This window comes from Poecile atricapillus, chromosome 13, assembly GCF_030490865.1.
Source record: "Poecile atricapillus isolate bPoeAtr1 chromosome 13, bPoeAtr1.hap1, whole genome shotgun sequence".
Taxonomy (NCBI): domain Eukaryota; kingdom Metazoa; phylum Chordata; class Aves; order Passeriformes; family Paridae; genus Poecile; species Poecile atricapillus.
The window spans coordinates 6,360,434-6,382,513 of NC_081261.1; the positions used below are offsets into that span (position 1 = coordinate 6,360,434).

General features: G+C 42.6%; 1 protein-coding gene across 2 annotated transcripts; it reads right to left on the bottom strand.

Annotated features, from left to right (window-relative positions):
- Window positions 1-2,970: 2,970 nt before the first annotated feature.
- G3BP1 (G3BP stress granule assembly factor 1) lies at window positions 2,971-21,580 on the bottom strand. Of its 2 annotated transcripts, none has more exons than XM_058848668.1 (12): window positions 21,423-21,580; window positions 10,358-10,471; window positions 9,093-9,174; window positions 8,552-8,725; window positions 7,655-7,745; window positions 7,062-7,155; window positions 6,490-6,694; window positions 5,967-6,068; window positions 5,479-5,590; window positions 5,033-5,158; window positions 4,815-4,924; window positions 2,971-4,057 (listed from the first exon to the last, which is right to left on the bottom strand). In XM_058848668.1, the coding sequence occupies exons 2-12, from the start codon at window positions 10,450-10,452 to the stop codon at window positions 3,851-3,853; spliced, it is 1,398 nt and encodes a 465-aa protein (XP_058704651.1). In that variant the 5' UTR covers window positions 10,453-10,471; window positions 21,423-21,580; the 3' UTR covers window positions 2,971-3,850. The 2 variants fall into 2 exon arrangements, with proteins under 2 accessions (XP_058704651.1, XP_058704650.1); XM_058848667.1 differs by having other exon boundaries at window positions 4,815-4,945.
- Between the last annotated feature and the right edge of the window lie 500 nt (window positions 21,581-22,080).

Consider the following 22,080-nt stretch of genomic DNA (forward strand, 5'->3'; position numbering starts at 1 on the left):
ATCTTTAATTAAGATGAAGTTTCAAAGAATTTTACTCCATTTCATGTCTCATAACCAAAAAAAGTTATTAATGGACCACCTTGCCCCGTTATTCCATATGCAAATAAGGATAAAGATCTTACTGTTGGGAAATTAAATCATCAGTGAGGCAAAATCCTTCCTCCCACAGCACACACAGCTTAAAACTTTGCACAGTGTGTGCTCTTATCCCTAAGAAAAACCTTGGAATGGAGCAAAAACAGTTGAACAAATTGTGTTTAAGAATAGGCCCTTCCACAATGTGCAGAATAAGCAGCTGCAGAGATCAACTGCAGATCTCCCCACCTGCACCCAGAACCATCCTTTTCACTAGGGACAGTCAACTCCCAGGCCTCAAGGACATCTCTGTCCTGTGGCACCAGAGGAAGTTCCTCAGATTCAAGTCAGAGCTCACTGTCACCACACAGGCTGTTTTCTACCTAAAACAGAGAGTAAATCTGTTCTGCCAAGCTCTGCTTCCAGCAGCAAGCTCACCACTTCCACACTCACCTGTATGTGGACAGCGGATACCCAGGAACACCAGAGCTCCAGTGTGAGCAAATTTAAAGAGAAATAAGAGAAAAGGGCTCTGCAGAGCAAGAAAGGGCTCCCACTCTGAATCCTTAAATGCAGAACCAACATCTGCATTCCCAAACACACAAAAATCTCAGTTCAGCTTTACAAAACCCCACACATCTGCTGGTACATCCCAGTACTTCAGAACATGTTTCTCTGTGCTCAAGGGGTAACTAAACCTTTTTAATTCTGCAATGCTCTCGAAGGCAGGCAGCAGAGGCAGAATATGGCTTCTAGTTCTGGTTTGGGTGCTACAAAAGCAAGTGAAATGCCCTTCTTTTTACCTGTCTTATACTGTTAAGATCAGCCAGAAGAGGCTGTATCACAGCAGTCAGACATGAAACACTCTGTACTCTCAGAAGGGCAGATCAAGGTATCACAATCATGAAGGTTATTCCAAATCTGTCCATGTGGCTGCTATGGGTGCAAAAGTTGGACAGCTCTAGACAGTTTCTCTTCACTTCCCAACTCCCTGCAGAGCACTGGGACAGCAAGAGCATTTCAGTACCACCACCTCCTTGTCTTGACTGGAGGCACTAGAGAGGAGACACATACACAGTCTGATTCATTTCAGACTGTAGCATTTGGTTCCTGGAAAGACCTGGGCTACCTTGGTTGTTGGAGGTCAGCCTTGGAGCTCATGTAGCCCAGTGTAGCCAGCTGAGGCAAATCAAATCATGGTTTCTTCACTGTCATCTTCAAGAGTGTATGCAAAGCACTAGAGACCTTAGACAAGGGAAACTGAGGTTGTAACAGTACAGCAAGGCAGAAATCAGAAGGGCTGGAGGCTGCAGAAAGCCTAAACATCAAAACCAATGTTCAACATTTTACAGCAGGTCTCTTCAGAGGACTTTGCTATTAGTGAAAGCCACAGAGCCACCAAATGCAAATACCAGGAGTCACTCTACAACATAACTTGTTTTGGAGAAGTATTTCTTTACAAGACATTCCAACAGGATTTTATGTAAATATTTTATTTTGCCTGTCATCTTGGGACAAGAACATGACTTTCTGGGTCAACATACTGAGTATGATTCATATGAGAACAAACACACACATCACCCTTTTAAAATTCTTTACTGACACTCTTCTTTCAAATCAGACAGAACTGTCCAGCTCCCACTACAGAAATGGGGGTTTCAAGCTTACGGATGCTTTTGCAGATTTGGTTAAGAGCTATAAAAGCTTCTATTAAAAGCACTTTGATAAGTCTGAAGTGCAACCTGTTACTGCAGTCTTCGGATTTAATGTCAAGAACAGTAGAAACCCAACACAGGGGCAAAAAACGCATCACAAACAATAAGGACAGGGTTCAGTGAAAGATCTCCATTGCATACTTTCACCTCACAGGCATTCCTGATAGGAAAAAATGCAAACAGCTTTTGTTTTTTTAAAAAAATAACAGTTACCACCAGAAGAGGAAACAGCAGAATTTCCCCAAATGCTGTCTGTGAGAGCACAGCACAGCTCACACTCTCCCCAGTTCACCAAGGTATCAAATCTCCAGGTACAGATGGTAAGCAGGCCAATCTGAGACACACTTGTAAGGAGGGAAGGGACAAACAGTGTAACAAACGCAAAGAAAAATAAAACAAACCAACACTCTAGCAACATTTAGTACAACCAGTTTCAACCAGTAAGTCTGGCAAGGAAAAGGCAAAACATGACTGTTGGGGACAGGTAATACCCAGGGCAGCTCTGCTCCAGAGCTTACAGCAAGCACAGGTGATGATACACTGCACAGTCATTATAGTCACAAACCAAGAAACATGGAAACAGTGACACCTGACACAGATCAGCAAACTTCTTACACAGCTCTTTTGTGCTGCCAAGAGACCTGGAGGTCTGGTGTAGACACAAATCCACCACTTTTTTCCAGTTGTTTAACACCTGGCATTACAGAAATACTGCTTTGGTGCAGCACCATCTCACAGGATCTCTTGGATTGAAATTACCCAGTTTTGTATTTCATTTTCAGTTTCTTCTTCTTTCAGAGGCGGTGGAGAGTGTTCAGCATCTTAACACCAGGACAGACAAGCACCTTCCATACTTCTGGCAAGAATTCCTTCTTATCCACTTCAGGTCTGAAGCAAGGAATGAAGTACTGCAAAAATAACTATTACTTACAGCAACTGGAACTGTAAACGATGTGACAAGTATTTCTGCTTTGCTTGTACTTTTACAATGGTTACAAGACCTGCCCAGCTTCAAGTTATTAACTTCTGCATCCATAAAGTTATTTGTTTTCAATAATTTAAATGCAGCCAAAGTGATGCACAGAAGGTATTAAAAACTTTAGCTACAACCACCTCTACCTTGTAAACCTAGTGACTGAAGAGCCTCTTCCCCTTGGAAAAACTCCAACATACTCTTGACTTGATAAAGCAAATCTAGACCTTTTTTATTTTTTTTTTTAAACAATTTGCCATAACTGGAATGAGAGATAAATAGAAGGCACAACAATTTTGCTTTTTTTTTATACAAATACAAACTAAACATGAAAAAAACTCCCTATTTCAATAAAAAATTTCACAAGTTCAGGAAAAGTGTTTGAAGAGTCAAGTTCTAGACATTTAAAACCTATCCCACAATCCAAAATTTCAAAGTGGTAAAACAGTAGTTCGAATTCCTTGCTGTGATCATGTATCAAAAGGAAAAGAGATTCTACGGACCCATTATTCCACTTTTACAGTGCCACAGAGAGAAAGGTGAAAGTCAATTTTTCATGTGGCAATGTCTCCAAGACCGGAGGATGTTCGTATGACCCTCAAAGAAACACCAAGAGTTTTGCTTTTCTGCCCTTGGAATACTTGCCAAGAACTATGTTTTCCTACAGGCTCTTGAACGCATGCACGTGAAATATTATTCCGCTGACTGCACCCAAATTCAGTAGAAAGAGGGGAGGAAAAAAAAAAATAAAAGAAAAAAAGAAAGAGACATTCCTTTAGGAAAAACCACTGGTACCAAAAAAACAAAAATCAGTCCGTAAGTTTGAGGTGAACAAGAAAATTCAGTTCTTTTCTTTTTAAAATCCACTTTTCCTAAAACGTTGTTCCACAAAGCTGGAATCTGGGACAAGGACTAGGAAAAAAAAAAAAAAAATCACAGAACCATAACACAACAAAAAGGGGCCAAAATAGTATCAAACGTAGCAGTCTATAACAGGCTAGGGCCACATTCCAAGATACCCAAGGCTGAAATTCACAAATCTGCAGGAAAAAGGGTTTGCGCCACCGTGTCAACATCCGCGACGAATTCACTGGCGTTGCCCGATCCCCCTTCCAGCTCCAAATCCTGGCTTCTGGGACATTCCTCCACGTGGAGGCCCTCGAATCCCACCTCCCAGCCCCCCACGAGTGCCTCCAGGTCCACGGGGTCTGTTATCTCTGCGATCACCCTCCCTGGCAGCTCGTGTTTTCTTCTCCTCCACATTCAGGCGCACCTCTCCCCTGAACATGATGGGCTGTAACAAAGCAGAGAAGGTACTGTCATTAATGGGTCACCAGGAGCTCTTCAAGGTCACACAGATTCCTCCAACTTTTCTCTCATATGCTCCTCTCCATGAAAGACTCTGAAGGGTTTTAGGATTGCTTACTAAACAATAGCAATAGCCAAACCATGCATCCAGTCTTGGGGCTTTACCGAAGAAAATACAGATGTGAAGGAGTGACCCTTGAGAAGTCACCTCAGGCTTAGAACTGAACATTCTGATGTGCTTTAGGAAAGAGCTGGGCTGTGAGCAAGCTCACTGCATGGCTGTGAGGGTGCAGCCAGAGTCCCTGCCTGCCACAGCAGGCAGGCATGGGTACACATTCTACATTAGCAATCACTGCTGACAGGCTGAGCAGGTACCTCCTGCCTTTGTTAGCGAAATTCTTTTCAGCGTGCACACCAATACAGCTTCTGCCTTTCAGCCTCTGACAAACAAGATTCTACTTGTCCATAGAATCACTCTCTTTTACCTTGTCTTCCTGAAAGCTATTTATACACTTCCTGTGTTCAGCAACCTCCCACTAGAGAAAGGCTCTATAATGAGTTTCTACAAGCTACTTCAATGACAAAAGACTGCACAAATCTTGGTAATAGGAGGGAAAAACATCACACCTACTTTAATATGCTCAAAAAAACCTAAAGGGACCAAATACAATCTCTTCCTGTTAAACTGAAGAACACTGTCTGCTGTCAACAGACCAAAAACCACTGACTAGAAATTTATTTACCCTGTTGCTAAGGATCTTCTGAACTGGCTCAGGATCATCAAACACCACAAACCCAAAATTAGGGAGCTTTCCACCACTGTTGATGCGGAGTTCAACAACATTGCCATAGCCTGCAAGAGAAAAGCCAAGTTCTTGGGTCATACATTAGAATGCTCTGTTGACCACGCCCATGGCTGCAACCCCCAACCCCTCAGAGGACAGCAAAGCAATCAACTTACTTTGGAAAAAATCTTTAAGTTCAGATTTATCCACATCATGAGGAAGGTTGCCAACAAACAGCTGATGACTGTCTGGGTATCTCACAATCCGCCTGGTTTCCACGTCGCCTTGTTCACCCTCGCGAACTTGAACAGAAAAAAACTGATTTTAGAAAAGTCAGTCCCCACAACAAACAGAAATACAAGCCATGGTCAGAATTATCACCAGTAGAAAGAATCAATTCACACTGTCTATCCATTCATATACAAAAAAAGGAAAGCATTCTACACTAGCAAGTGTGTAACTATTTGCTTTTTATCACCTGGCTGAGGCCAAGCTTGAATTTTTACTTGAATAAAAATCATTTGCTTACTGACAAAAATGAGATTTTAAAAGCGTTAATTATCACACTGCTTCCCCAAAACCTTTAAGCAACAACAAACAGCATCTCTGAAGCTTCTCTTACTTGGCCTAGGACCCCGCTGTGGTGGGATGCTCGTTCGCTGCTCCCTCACTCGCTGATCCCTCTGAGGCCTCTGAGGGGGGGTCTGAGATTCGGGCTTTGCCTCAGGGCGGGGCTGTATCAATTCAAAAAGGAGTCAACAGTTGAATCAGACATACCAGCAGGTTCAGCTTTTAAGAGCTCACTGTCAAGTCGGTAATAAAATAAATACAGGGAAAGGTAATAGTTTTTTCCACCTGTGACTAAAATTTAGGTTAGCTCATGCTAAAAGCAAGCAGCATTCACATGAACATTCAGTTTTCCTCTATGAGAAACAATTAATCCTGAACTCAAAAACCAAGGAATAACATCTTCATAAAGCCTATCAGGAATCACAGAATGCCAAAGTCTTTGGGGCATGGGAATTCAAATCAGAAGCAAGTAGATTTCACTCTCTTTTTCCCCTGCCAGCCAGTTTAGCGCTTAAACTTCTCCAGGTGCTGGATTCCTACCTGCGAGACTGGTACTTTCACAACATGAGGTGGTATTCCTGATACTGGGACAGCCCCGCTGGGAGGAAGGTTCTTGCTGGTTACTGATGCCCAGGAAAATGTCTTAAAAAAAAAATGAGAATAGTAACATAACTACATCTCCTGCTGAAATATATCATTGATAGGACAGCTAACAGACACAAGATAACAGGAACAAATTTTAACTTATACTTGAAAATCAGGAGCCAGCCAATAGCAGTTTCCCCACAATTTCCTTCAAATTATTTAAATTCAAAAAATTCAGTGTAATGGTAACGGAGTCATACTTCTACTCTTGAAACAGACACAGCAGTGGCCCAACACCAAGTATCACATGGAGGTTAATAGAAGTGTTGGATTCCTGAGTCCCAATCTGTCCACTTTTACCTTCTTTAACACTGAGAAGTAACAAAAACACCCAGGTAAAAATAAAGCTCTGTAAATAGACAGGAGAGCCATACTGATGAAACCACATCTGAGAAAAGAGAGATTCCCCCATCATTACCCTGGAGTCCTCTTGCACTGCAGGAGCTGGATCAGCAGGAGCTGGAGAAGGACTCTTTTCCACAGTCTCTTCTGGAGCAGATTCCTCTAATACTGGCTCAGACTTTTCTTCCTGCACTTCTGGTTCAGGTTCCTGTTCAGGTTCTGCCTCTGGCTCAGGCTCTGCCTCTGCAGCTGTCTCTTCCAGGTGTTCCTCAATGTCATTGCTATTACACAGCAGCACAAAAAGCAGGAAAAAGAGGTGGTATTGTATTTATTCTATTACTGGTGATAAGCAGTGCTACTTATCCAATACAGAAGTCAGGCACATTACATCTGAGAGGAAGAACTAGGCCAAGTAAGGCCACATTGCACAGGAATGCAAATTTTGCATTGGTACATTATAAAGCAGCAAAAATGAAAAATTAATTCCAGAGTCTCCATGTTCAGCCTAACAGCATTTTGATTCAGCTGATCAACAAACAGAATTTTTTTGCCTGTCAGAAGAAAACTATTAATAGCAATAAATTCATGTGACCTGTTCTACAAGCAGCTTCACACAACACCTGACTTCATCTATAAATATATTTTTACCTGACAGTCTGCTCATAATAAGCACCACTATCATCAGGAACAGCCTCAGGTGTCTGCTGTCTTTCCTCAGGTTCCTCCCCTTCCTCCTCTGATTCTAAATAAGGTTACAAAAGAAAAAAAAAAAAACATACATCTTTAGTATGAGGCTCAAACACAAGGCACCTACCACAAAGTACAGGTGAAGTTTCTATCAAAGAGCACACAGGAAGCACGTTCAAGATGTGACACCAAACAGACATTTTTTTATATTTCCACTATCACTTTGATTATTCAGTTTTGACCAAGGTTAAAAAACACATTCCAAATACTTCAGAGAACCAGATTCATAACCTACAAATCTGACTGCAACTGCCCAAGTAAGTCTTACAGTCCTTGTAGTAGAAACAGATTATGCCAGAACAATAATCATCTGCATGTCAACTCCTTGCTGGACTGTAAAGAACTACAGGCAAGGAAAAAACCTACAAGCACATGAAATTTAACACTGATCTGTCTTCTCCAGCAAGAATATTTCCTTTGATCTGGGAATAGAATGTTGGTGTTTGGGTCTGGATCTATATCGACAGAAGCATCCAGAACTTTCTGCTACTTACCCTCTGGAGGCTCAGTATCAGAGTCCCCAAAAACCTCATCCTGGTAGCGGAAGATATCGTTGTGGACATAGAACTTGTTTGCAACAGAGCCCTAAAAGCAAATCAAAGGGAAGAACTGAATCAATTACAACAACCCAGTAATGTAAAAACTGAAATAATGTGAAAACAAGAAAGGTTTGAGCAAATCATCCTTCCAACAAGATTAATCCAAATTTGCCTCTTTAAAGAAAATAATGTTACTTGGGGCAGGAAAACAAGAAAGAAAAAAAGAAATCACTCCTAACAAGTCAAGTATGGGTGAAACAAAGGGAAAAAAAATGTTGAAGTGCTTTTAATTCCAATAGCTCACAACACTGAAGAAGTGTGAGTGACAACTTCCTGGTCTAAAGTATTAATTCTTATCTCCAAGTCATATGGGAAAATGAAGTGATCTCACAACACTCCTTTTTCACTATCATTTTCAACTCTGAACTGTTTTGTTAATAAAAGTCTATTTAAAAATGCCACTTCAAATGCTACACCAGCACTATATGAACAAGAAAATCTGGAACCCATATTTTCAAGTGACAGGAAGAATTTCCCTCTTTCTACTACCTCTTTAGTAAAAAGACCAGTTGCCAGGATAGCAAATCAAAGAGAACATAATTTTAATATGCTTAAGAAAAAAATGTGTTGCACTAACCTAGGAGACCAAAGTCAGAGTATTTATAACCAATTTCAATATCCAAAGTTAATGTACAATCATACAGAAGTAGTGTAATTCCCAAAGGAATTTTCAGAACATAACTGCTGGATTTTGTGGCAAGCTCCTCTCCCAGTGTAACAGTTCAGATTGCAGCCCTGAGGCACAGAGTTCACCACTGCTGCCAGAAGCCCCTGGCAGCCCAGCACACCCACCTCGGGCGCGAGCACGAAGGTCTGCATGAACCTGCGCACGGGCTGCATGTTATTGGAGAGCTCCCCCATCACCTGCACCACCACACCGTCGTTGAGGGTGGCGTGGGCATCCACATGACGGATCTTCGTGTGGCAGTCCTTGAAGTTTAGTGACAGCACCTTCTTGTGGATATCCTAGGAAAGAACAGTACGTGTGGGTTATGCTGCAGAAGCCACTTCTGCCAAGTTAGCAGCTTTCAGAGAAAGAAAAATTATAAAAATTAGTTTAAGATACATTCCCTAACTCTGGAGAGAAAGTTTGAGAGGATGCTTGTTAAGTTTGCTTTGCAATCAATTTTACATGATGAGCTTTCCATAAAGGAAGCACATTTTGCCTAACTATTGCTGTCTACAGTCGAGACAGTTTTTTTCCTCCCCATTTTTTTTTCTTTCAGAGAAAGCACTTGAACAGGGTGGGGGTGAACCACAGCTGGATACATTTCTCTTCTCAACCATAAAAGTGACAAATAGAAGGAAAGAACAGCTTTTTTAAAGTTCTTACAGATTGCCCATAGACTGCATCAGCTGGTTTTCCATTGGAATCCAAGCCACCATGGACATAGGAGGAGTTCTTTCCATAAAACCTGTTGGAAAAAAATATTTTAATGCCAATCTTTGCTGTGCAAAAACATGGAGCCTCTACATTAAGAGTGCAGTAAGAATAATACACTTCCAAGCAAGTTTCCTGTCCAAATCACTAGAATAAAGCCACAAAATCTCATAATCCTGTTACCAATCTGGAAGTGGAGGGAAAACAAAGTTTTCTCAAGTAAGCTGGAGCATTCAGGTGTGCAGACACCCAGGCACCAACAGCCAAAACCAAAGTCTCATAGGAGCTCATGATCCAATCCCATTATCCCCTTTCTGCATGAGGTCCCCAAAGCAACACCCTGAATATCCCGGACGCTGAAGGCTCCCCCTTAAGTTCTGGTTTCAAGTTTGAGCAAGGAGCAACAGGACTGTTTTGCTCTTCTACAGTAAAAAAAGTATTGCAGGTAAATCTTCCTTTCTGTAGCTGAGTGGTTACCAGCTGAAATGCCCTAAGCACCATGGTACTGCACTCTGCCAGCAGATAAAAGACTGGAATGGATTCCATGGCAGAGAGTCAACTGTCCTCTGACCCAACGGGATGAGGTCAGCTGCACACTTAAGTGTGCACTCTGTGTAAGTGTTCCTGAGACTGGAAGGGGAAAGGTTTCAGAAACTTCATCTAGCTACTCAAAACAGAGCAAAACAAAGTGCATCTTCATAAACAAGACTAGTTTTAGGAAGGGTACCTGACAAACTAAACAGGACCCATTTGTTTAGATAATGCATTATAGTTTGCTGCATATCCATAATTTCCTGACTTTCCTTTAAGAAAGAGCTGGTGTGACTCCCGAGAGACAAGTACACATGCACACAACTTATTCAATATTTCCTCCTAGTCAGGGGGCATTTTATCAATCCAAAAACTACAGAAATGCTTAACTAAGTGGTGTTTTTCCAACTTCTATTTATATTGATTACAAGCAGAAGTGGGGCAAGCAGCATTTCAGTTAGAAGCAGAACTCAGATATTTAAAGAATTCCTGTAATTTTTATTATACATCTTTTAACACAGCTGATCAAAAGCAAAAGTAAGTGACACTCAGCATGCATCTTGAATAAATCAGTTTTTTAAGTGACCAAATTCAACAAGCTAAGACACAGTAGTAAGATCATTCTCAAATTTTAGCACACAAGTTAAGGAATTCACACAGACAAGCAGCTCAAAGCAGAGCTTTACCTGTGCAAATAGTCAGGTGCTTGGTTCAGCAGGGTGTAGTACTGCCTCACGAATTCCCGCCCGACCAGCAGGGGACTTGGCTTCTCCATCACCATTTCTTTGGTCAACTGAAAACTATGAAAAAAAACAAAAGCTCCATAAACCATGAGCATTTCAAATGGCTGTTCACATCCTGGTTGCATAAGCCACCTAATCACAGCGGAAAGCACGCACCAGGACTGTTTTACCCCTGTAAGCAGTTTAAGCAACGTGTTTTCAGAGTCATTGGAGTTTTGGTGCCAGGGAGAGGATTCCTGGGTACCAAACCAGAGGTAGGAGAAGCTGCAAGGCCAAGGGAGGTTACCTCATAACCTGCCAGTAGTTAATCATCCCACATATCCTCAGTAAAAAGCAGATGGCAAACAAGTAAGGTTCGTCAAGAGGATTTGCTAAGTGGCTAAGACATTTACAGTCGATCCAAATTCTACTTACCTCACTTGACTTCACAATCAGAATTAAAAGTCAGATGTTCTCAAGCAAAGCCTGTGCTACTGTATTAGGGGCATTTTTAGAAGGTCAGAGTAAGTCCAATCTATTTTTATCAGCAGCACAGCACCGCTTGCTGTGAGTATCAAGCACTCTGGAGGAATATTAGATTATATTAAAATTATTATGCTATGAACAAACACATACTGCTCTTCCCCTGCTTTCATTAATCTCATCAAGTCACTTTTCACTTCAATTCAGACCACCAGTCAACTGAACAACACCAGCCATGCCCAGGGACAAATCCATCTGGGCACCTTCTACCTACCTTCCATGGATCTGTAAGTTACAAAAATAAAGTCTTTGCAGGTAGGTTACACAATACACCTATCTTCAGGACAGCCCAGCCCAAATCAAAGCACATTTCCTTGTTATTAAATACTCATTGTTCAAACTCATTTAAAATAGTTTTAAACTCACAGGGATAAACACCAATAGCAGGGCATGTTCTTGGTATGAAACACAGAACCAACAGCAGATTTTCTGCTTTACACTCAGTTGTACCAATCAGCAGAGAATGGGGCTTAAGAAAACAGTTCTGCTGATGAAATAACTTTCTCCCCACTACTGACCCCTCATCTCCTTCACTCCTTTTCCCAAACACACGGTATTCAAATCCCATATGCACATTCTCCAGGTGTGATGTGCAAGTCAAAACTGACACTATTCAGCTGAGCCCTCTAAAAAGCAATTCAGGAATCATCAATTACTTATCTGCTTTCATTTAATACTGGTAACTATAAATAATGACAAGAAATGGTGGCATCAACAACTGAGGGAAACCCCAGACTGGATCACAGCCAGAACACAGATTGGGGGGAAGAAAATGAATCCAAATGAAGTAGTCTTTCAGCACAGACTAATCCAGATGGAGCCCACAAATTCTCATGCCAAGCCAGACATGTCTTAGGACAAGCTCTCTTGCCACTATACCCAAAAGCATCCCATATCCTGGGAAAACTGAGCTGCCCACAACTTATCCTTCAAACATAGCAAAAGGGTAAGAAAAAGACTGGCTTTCCCACTCGCCTGTACTAAGCCCTATCCCAATTAACCCAAGAATCTTAAACATTTGATCCTCACTGTATTTAATGAATTTCAGATAACTTGTCCTTTAGACATCAAGAACTGACAACAGAGCAGAGCTTCAGAAGACACACGTGACCAGGTTGGTATTACTGCAGTGGCAATTTCAAGCATACAATACCCACAGGGCTGCAAAGGGAAGTCACAACCACACTGCTGGATAGACCAGGAATGCAAAACAGAAGCTTTAAGCCTCAAAAAGATGAATGTATTTAAAAGGTGCCATGGAGGCTGGTACTTTGGGTGAAGCCAAGTCCAAATGAACCTGGCAAATTTCATGTATCTCAATCAGTAGTCAAACACCCAACACATGGTAATCAAAGGACAAGGCAATGTTTAGCCACACTGTCAGAACATCCAGGTAATAGATCAGAGGATGTGATCACACCCAAACTCCCAGCAGTGGCCAGAATGCAATGCATCCAGCTTTACTGGAGGAATGCAGCTAAGATTCAAGCCATAAGACGTAACAGCAGAGCTGTAATTTTGTATACATTGATATGTTTTGCTCTGCTTTTAATACAATCACACTTCATCAACTTTCTAAAGTCTAGAATAAATGAGAACTCTTCCCATTCTATTTTAAAGCACACTTCTTTCTAGGTTTAAACACAGGGAAAAAGATCTGGTGGGCCCCAGATGATGCGTCCATGAACTCCCCCTCTTTCAGCAGGACGTGTGTCTATCACCACACCACAAAGAAATGTTGCCTACATGATAATGTGCAGGAAAAAAATAAGACTAAATGTGACCTAGAACTGAAAGAGGTTTTCCAAAACATTCAGCTTTCAGCTGTCTGAGGATAGTTTCAAGAGCTAACCATGCAGAAAGAAAGAAATAGTCCACAGCCTGCAGGAAATGCTCAGATTCTGCAAACCACTTTCATTTCAGGAAGGTTCCACTATCTGCGGTTTTGCAAAAGCCTTTGAACTCTAAGTATAATGTTTTACAGACACAGATGTCCAACACCCAGCACAGTCTGAGGTGACAAAAACCTCCAAGAAATGAACTCTTGCCTTCTGCTGCATGTTAAGTGAGATCCCCACAAAATATTATCAGACAATAAAAAAACCACAGCAAAGGTAAAGTACAGCTACCACTGCTGACCTCCTCATCTCAGTGTTGCCTATTGAGTACTTGTGAAGCTCTAGAAGGAGCAGGCCAATCCAAAACCAGTGGGAACAGAAATGGCACAGACACAAACTGCACTTTTATCTCCAGTCAGTTTAACTGACAATGCAGGATTTCTTTAACAACTAAAAAATTTGCTTCTGTGCTATCAGTTCACAGCCAGGAAGCCAGTCCTACCATATACCAAGATCACCATTTGGAGAATGACAGGAGGTACACTTAATTTCTTTGTCAAGATAGTTTCCCTGTAATTCAAGCTTACTTCTACAGATGTAAATAGGCAGGTTTTCTATTCAGTTCTGATAAATGATGAATCAGGCTCTTCTGAGAATTATTTTTAAGTGCTTCCTAGAACACCAATGTACAAAGCTTGACATTCTCACATTATGGCAAAATCATCCTGTAGCACTCAAATCTCAATGGCTGATTCACCTACAGCTCTTTCAGATTTCTATTTTTCAGTGAAAGTCCTCACCTGCGTTAACACACAGGCACATCATCTTCCAAACTGGTCTCAAGAAATATTGGAAGTGTCTGTCATACTCACATGCTTAAAAATATACATAAAAGAACTTCCCTCCTGCTAAGAGTGAAAAATTTATCAGAACTGCTAACATGAAAAAAGAGGAATTGCTGAGTGCCCAGTTGTTCTCAAACAGATCTGAAAAGAAATGGGAAAAACCTTTACATGACCTAATCAGAGGACAACAATCTGTTTTTACTGCTGCTACACCTGCTGCTACGTTGCCAGTTGCCATCTGTTCCTGTTCTCCAGCCAGCACAACCTGAATGGTGGAAGCCAAGCATCTCCTCAGAGAGTATTTCCTCCCTACCACTCATGAGCAATTTACTACTCCACTATTCCCTGATCCAAGAAAAACTGCAAATCCTTCATACTACATTTTCATTGCACAGCACATAATAGCACCAAATGTTTGAACTGTCACTATGCTACTCCTGATAAAAGCTTATCCACACATTTTCCTGTCAATTGACATAATGATGAAAGGGTGAAAATTGACAGGAAAAGCCGAAAATCTGATTATTTAAGATTCATTCATAATCATGCATTCGTATTATCCCATATGTAAAACAAATTGGATAAGTCAAATTATAACAAGTACACCATAACAATTCTGCAGCATAACTGAGTCCCTTCCTTAAGCCAAGGACTTAGAGGAAGACAAACACCTCCTTTACAGTGGTTATCACCTGGCTGGTGGAAAATTCCACCATCTGTTACAATGCTCCCACTTGGCAGAAAATCAATGTCAGGCACTGAATTTCTAAAATACTGTTATGTAAATTAGAGCCATTTATGTAAATTCCACATTAGCAAATTCAGATTTAGGTCCACAAAACCTATTAGTACATCAGTGTTCAGAAAAATGGACTCGGCACTCACAGCTAGCATTTCTTATTTTCTTACCAAACTACAACATGGTGAAAGCAAACTAATTGTTGCTGACCCAACTCAATTTGTTTGGGGTTTTTGTTGATTTGGGGTTTTTTTTAAAATTTTTGAATCAGACAAGTTGAGCCTGAATGTTGCTTCTAGAGGACTTCCTACACAAAAGAAAAAACCCTGTGTCTTACATACATCACAGGATGTTTGGACCCTCAGGACAACCAAGACTGTCTTTGTCCCAAGACTCAGACAAAAGCCTGATGTAAAAAGCCAAAGGACCAAAACCCAAATTTCACTTCCCAAAGAGTGTGGCAATTTTAAACATCTTCTGTCAAGAAAAGAATTAGAACTAAGACAAAGACAAGTTAAAAATTAATCATCATTTCAACAGGCTCTGGTGTGTTTTTAACATTACCCTCATTTCTTTTTTCTCTGCCATCTTTAATTACCTTTTTTTAAATTTGCATTTCAATATAAGGAACCTTCTCAAGAAACCCAAAGTTCCTACAATGCATACTAGTCCTGACTGGAATATTATACAGCAGTTCACCCCTTCTCCTTTGGCTACCCAGGTGCTAGAAGGTGACCATCTGAACTCCAACCCTTCCACCTCTACAAACTGGTGGAGTTCACAGGATGCCACAACAGCCACTCAGAATATTAAACTTTTCATACAGCTCCACTCCCTCATTTTGGTATCAGTAAATTCCTTGACTTAAAAAGGTTTTTTGGAAACTGAAGAAACAGCAGGAGAAGGTCACATGGAAAAGAGGTGTCTGTATCCAAGCACAACACACCACAAATGTGGCAAACAGCAATTTTACTGAAAATTAAAGGTCTGGTCAATAGTTAATAAGATTGCATAATTAAGTGTCATTTGGGATTTCTCCAAGTTGCTTAGCAACAGGTGAACATGCTCAAAGCCAAAAACCATTTATCAAGATGGAATAACCAGCTCTAGAAGCAGTTACTGCTGCTGTTATAGACAAAAACAAACTAACAAAAAAAAAGAAAATAATGAAGAAAATGCCAAGGAGGCCTCTAAGATCCATGATCTTGACTGAGTTCGACAACAAATACAGTTAATTCCAACTCTACATACATTTTACATGACTAGCACCTGCTCTGCTGCTGACTGAGAGATAAAAGAAAAAAAACATGAGGCTGGTACCTGTGTGAGTCATGATACAAAACACTGAAGTGAATAATGGAACACAAGCTAAACTTGAACCCCATGGCAAATTCCAGGGCCCATCTCAGCTGGGGATTTATATTATCACACCAGCTTGGTCTCAAGTAGGAAGAGTAAGTAAATGTGTATTTAAAACACAAAGACTGTAGATACACTGAGATACCCTTATTTTAATATAGCCTTAACTATCCAAGGAGAACAAAGAAACCCAAAACAATCCAGCTGTTGACCTGAGCCTAAATTATAGAGAGCTGAAAATGCACCTCAAATAAGCAGGCAAATGAAGTCCCAAAACACTAATCTGCTTTAAAAAATAGGTCTCATTACTTGCCTCCCACTGGCTGCAGAGGCAGACAATGTCACTGGGACAGTGTCCCAGCAGCACAGCCTGTATTTCAGACACAAGCCATTAGAGCTGCCTACCTGTAACCAGTTCATCTTTTCTGCCTTTTGACAGGTTCAGAAGCAAAGTATTGAGCCTGGGAGAAGTTAAGTCAGCACTATTCCACAGGAGGCAAGATGCTTGGTAGCCACAATCGATGGAAACTCAATGATGGGATAAGTTATGCAATAAATAAATATTTGAGTATCTAAGTGGGACAAATTGTGAAGTTACCAGCATTCAGTTCTTACTAGCATCTCCAGGAAGCATTGAGATAGTCTGTAAGATGCATGCATTCACCAAGAACTTCCAGAAGCAGGCACTTCAGAGCAGTGTGAATAAAGTGTCAGACATATCATACAGACAGAAGAGCCTTTAATAACCTTCCAAACCAACACCTAATAAAACATGGGTCTAAACTGTCAAACTTAGCACAGTTATTTCTCCTTTCACTTGTGACTCATCTCCACTGTATGACCCACACAACCTACACAGACAGGCAGTGCCTACATTTGTAAAATACTTGAGGTGTTACAGAGAACTAGATCCTAAAAAAATAATCACACAGCAACCAGAATCACCAGGCAAACAGCTTTCTCTGTGCTTCATTTTTCAGATGCAGCAGAAAGGCAGAGCTATACCTGAGCCCCTTCTGAAGCTTTGAGATACATTAGAAAAGCCATGCATTACACCAACATATGGATAAGAAAAATTAAGTTAGAAGCTTAACTATCATTTAGCACAATAAAAAAAAGTTCATCACAAGATTAAAAATTAATTGAGAATAACATTCAGCACTGCCCATGCTAGTACCAAAAAACCCTCTGCTTGCCAGTGGCAGATGGGAAGCCTTACTCAGCTGTAATGCACAGCCCTTCAAACACGGGGAGAATACAAATAAACAAACCAGCAATTGCTGAAGAGCTGTCGGTATAGAATTCTGCCTGTGTTTTTGCTAACAAACCTAAGTGTGATCCACAAGTTGATGGATATGATGGAGTCTGCCATTTTTTTTAGACAAAAATCAGTGCTCCTTGTGTTTTTTCAGCTCTACCAAGCAAGAGACAAACCAAAGACTTCTAATGCTTTCAGTCAGAATCTAGAAGAAAAGAGATCATTTTGGAGAAACATTATTTCCAGGGCACTAAGCTCAAGAGCAGATTAAAAACACAAAGATGACCTGAAGTGTAAGTTAGGATATTTGAGATCAGCATCTGTACCCCTACAGTAAGGGATGAACATTTACCTGGGTAAGGAAAATTATACCAGACACTATTCCTCTGTGGCTAAGTGCATAAACCTCCGAAGACAAATAGCAAATTAGGTCCCGTTTACAAAAGGGAAACGTCTAATCCAGAAGAATCTTGAAAACTTGGTATTAAAACTAACTGATATAGTAAGAAATTCTCAACGAAGTGTTTGGCAATTTTATTCATCCCTCAAAACACTTTGCCTTCCCTGCGTGCTGAGCTTAATATGGTGTTGGTTTGTGGGGTTTTCCTTCTTTTTTAAAGCTGTTTCACCTGGCTTCCAAGTTTGTACTTGATCACACAATCACTTCTATTCAGCAGTTACCTGCTGTAACATTAAGCTAAGGTGATCTGCCCTGAGCCTAACAAGCAACACTCCATATCCCCTCAAAAAGAGAGCTCTGTTGCATTTAGCACTTCAGATAAACACATAGCCCTTGTGATTTAACAAGAAGTCAGAAATGAGCTCCTCTTCAAAATCTGAGTTCTCTGAGAACTCCAAGCCCTGAGAATTCCCAGAAATATTCTTACATTTTTAATAATCCTAAAATCAGATTATCCTAAATGGGTTCTCAAACATGGGGGAAGGACTTGCCTTTCTAATTTAACCTATTTCAACCTCTTTTACCCCTCAATTAGAAGCAATGTTTTTCTGCAAAATTATGTTTTAAAAATGCAAATTTCATCTTAAAGGGCAGTAAAATAGTGCTGAATGGTTTGCTTACTCTTTTTTTAATAATAAAAATAAGTCAGATTTCTGCCTATACTGCTCTCCAGACTGCTTCATGATAAAGCAGCTACTTAGACCCTGTGATTTTGCCATTAGAACAGGTTTTGTTTTGACATCCAAGAGCTGCTCCAACATCTCGATGAAGTTGGCAGCAGGTCCAGTCATCTTCTCTTAGGTCTGCAAATTTTCCATTTGGCTCCAGTGCAGCTTCTTAAAGTAAAAAAGCAAAAGTTACTCATCAGCAGTCAGAAGAGACAGATCAGAACCCTGAGCTACACCAACACTACAGTGAAATTCAAGCTTAATGCCACTCAGATTAGAATCATCAAGATTAAGATTCAAAGTATTTTCTGCATGCCAAGCAACAGATAACTGTAAAGAGAATCAACTCTTTCACCTCTACCCGCTTAGGTCACAAAGACGCTTAAACTTGATGTATCAGCTGTATCCTGGCACTCAGGACTGACCCATCACGGCACTGTCACATTAAAAACAAAACAAAGTCAGTCCAGCAGCAGCCAGGAAGCAGCACAGGGCAGAGCAGATGAAAATGGAAGATGGGCAGCAGCATTTTCCAGTGCAGTGCTGCACGTTTGCCTCAGCAAGGAATCAGGTTCATCACAGATCACTCCTACATAACTGACAGCAGCCGGGCTCCTGCTCTGAAGGCAGCACTGCACCAGCCATGTCTTCCTGGAAAAGGTCCAGACTTAATATAGCAAAACTGGGACCTCAAGCCAGTACAACACTCACTGCCTGCAAAGTTCAGGAATTCTTTTTACAGTATCTGAGGTACAGACTTCAGTTTTTAAGTACTCATTGATGTAAGGTTACTTAAGGTTATTAAATCCACTAGCAGGTACCCCAGGAAACAATTACTTCAACTCTGCAGATTTTACAGTCACCTGTAAAAGAAAAAAAAAAAACACCCAGTCTTCTAGGGCAAACTATCACTTTTGGTTTTGGTTTGTACCAAGCAGAGCAGACTACAGCCAGCACAGCAACTAACACTGCCCTGATGAAGTCCTGCTCAGCTTGGATTTCCTCTTTGATTCTTCAGTCATCACCTTATTCAGACAAAAAAGCCCAGGTGCTAATATTAAAAACTAGAATAATGGTTTCTAATTCAAACAGGCCATTTATGCCAATCTTATGAGTGCCCTCTCATCATGTCCTACTGTTTTGAACAGAAATAGCAAGATATACTTAAAGCAACATCACCTTTGCTTTATTTCCCTTTCAGCAAAGTGTTGTTTTGTATGTTTGCCTTACAATTTGCAAGGTGAAAAATAAAGCTCTGAAACAAAGAACTTGCTGTTTCATCAAGTGCATAAAGATTCTGTTTAAAATTCAGATGTCCAAATGCCATCAGTTGTGTTGAACTCTACTGATACTGTTGTGCCAGCAGCAAAGTGAGCAGCAGAGCAGTGGTCTTGCCATCACAGCACAAACAAATCCTCTCGTGTGCTTTTGTTGTTTTTGAGACTGCAAATGCAAAGACTGCCAACAGAAGATCCTGATGGGCTTGGCACACAGACTAAGTCTTGTCCACCAGGTTTTCTACTTTAATTTCAATTATGCTTCCCAGCCTTCAACTCAAGGAATCCACACTTAAAAAAAACAATGTAGCAAAAAAAGGGCAAATTCACACCAGTCAGGACCTGGGGCCACTCTTTACACCCTGACATAGACAAGATTAAGGGTTTTTTTAATATTTATAAAATTACGATACATATTTGTAAAGGTTCCAACATTGACTTATTTTTCCTAACAGACTTTGTACAATTACACTTTCTAGTAGATTTCAGTAGTGCTTTTCAGGCAAACCAGTCCCTGTAACACGTGATGCTGTCAAAAAGGTAGTGAGATCCCCATCACAAAGATAAGGCTGTAAGATTTTAAGTGAATAATTCCAGCCAACCTTCAAATTAGCTACGTATGCCATCCACTACACTTTTTTTTTTAAAAAAAAAAAAAAAGTAGACTCACAACTTTACATCATTACATGCAGTGAGTGAAACACCCCAGGAAAGGTGAGTTCAGTTCACAGGATGAGATGAGATCAGCAGCATGGAAGCTATCACAGAGCTATCTAGCAAAATGGCTTGGCTTATTCTTTACAGAAAGAGAACAAGAAAAGTGAAAATTTGTCAGAAGAGAAGAATACCAGGAAAGGTATGAAATGCAGTTTTTTGTCTGTCAACTTCTGCACTTCCCTTTCTAACATCAATCTAACAAGCCTTGTTAGCTAAAAAAAAAATCCAACACACCCCTCCCCACGTTTGATTTATGGCATCTGGAAGCATCAGCTTCCAAAGCTTGATAGCAGTGTCCAGATTTCCTAAAGCTGTCACTCCTGGCTGTGAGAGCAGGGGCTTGCCAAAAATAGCACACACTGGAAACATGGCGGCTTGCTGCAAATGCTGCTTTCCCCCGATGGTGGAACAAAAAAATCCTTTTCTTGGTAAAGAATACTTACTATATGCATGCAAGCCTTAACATAGAAGGTCACCAGGTAAACCCGCTGAGAATTAGGAAGACGTTAGAACATCCAGATCAACACCAGGAGGTACTGGAAGATGTAGCAAAACCTTTTCTCTAGGGTTTCTCCAGCACGTACATCTGGGGCCTTATAGGATGCTGGAAAGTCTCATTTAAAGCACTACTTCGCATTTAAATCTTAGCTTAATCTCGGATTCAGCCAAGGTCACGCAGTAAACCAGGATAAGATCCACGCTCTCCTGCTCGAATTATAACTTCCTTCACCTATAAAGTTACACCAAGGGAGGCACCTCGAGCTGATAGCCAGGTCCGGCCCGTGCGAGCACCCAGCACTGCCCCTCAACCCGCAGTTACAGCTCGCTATTGAGCGGGAACACCTCGGGCTTTGGGTGGGCTCCTCCCAGGCCCCACCTGCCCGAAACCCAAAAGCAATGAACGAAAAAGCCCTCGAGCCTGGAAACCCGAGAACAAAGCTCGACCCGCACACCTCGCCTCGCACAATGCGGGCCCGCGAGCAGCCGATCCCCCGCCGCCCCCCCTACCCCGCACCGCTCTCGCCGGGAGCTCCGAGGCCGCCGCGGCACCGGGAGCTCGGGCAAAGGCTCCGGAGCCGCACGGGGGTTGCGCGGCCGCGGGTCAGGCGGGAAGGCGCCCGCCACAAAGCGCCGCGGGGACCGGGCGGGCCCCACGCCGGGCGGGATGGAGGGGGGGAGGGGGGCGCCGGCAGCGCCGTCCCGCACGGCCCGCGGCCTACTGAGAGCCGGGGGCGCCTCGGAGCCAGGGCGGTGCGTGCGGCCCGCGGTTCCCCCGGGAAGGCGCGGCCGCGCCGGTGTCTCCCCGCGCCCCCCACCCCCCTCACCTGCGGGCAGAGCGGGACGGGAGCGGAGGCGCCGCTTCACCACAGAGCCCGGCGGACGAGAAGCGCCTCACGCAGCGGCGTGCTCTGCCGCCGGCTACATATATCCGGCGCGCAGCCTACCCCAGCGGGCGCGGCCCAGCCACTCAGAGAGCGGCGCTCGCCCTCATTCGGATGCCGGTTGGCCCATGGCCGTGAGGAGGCGGGCGGAGAGCTGAGGGGCAGCTCAGCCAGCCAACCATGCGGCAGCACTCCGCGGGGCGGTGAGAGTGATTGACAGGCGGGCGAACCAGTGGGCGATGGGCGACTGCTGATAGATTTGCACTTTGGCCAATGGGACGACGCTCCCCGTGCCAGAAGGCGCGCAAGGCGGCGCGCGCCGGACGCCGCAGTGTGGTTGAGCCGCACTGCAGCGCCCTTGAGAAGGTGCTGGTAAACCCCGTTATAGATGTGGGCGGGCCCCGCGGGGCGCGGCGGCCAATGGGAGGGCGCGGCGGACGCTGACGGACAGGCCCCTGCCGCGGCTCTTAAAGGGGCAGGCGGCCGCCACGCGGGGCGGTGTCCCGCGCTCCGCAGCGCCCCCTGCGGGAGGGAGGGAGGCGCTAAGATGGCGGCGGGGCCATGTGCGGGGCTGAGGGGGCACCCAGGGCCCGCCCGCCCA

What these genes read in the sequence shown, in the direction of transcription:
- G3BP1 (XM_058848667.1), bottom strand. Translation starts at nt 10,452, where the DNA reads ATGGTGATGGAGAAGCCAAGTCCCCTGCTGGTCGGGCGGGAATTCGTG. An exon ending in TATTATGAGCAGACTGTCAG is followed by an intron (nt 6,695 to 7,061) that starts GTAAAAATATAT and finishes GCTGTGTAATAG; the next exon opens with CAATGACATTGAGGAACACC. An exon ending in TGAAAGTACCAGTCTCGCAG is followed by an intron (nt 5,591 to 5,966) that starts GTAGGAATCCAG and finishes GAATTGATACAG; the next exon opens with CCCCGCCCTGAGGCAAAGCC.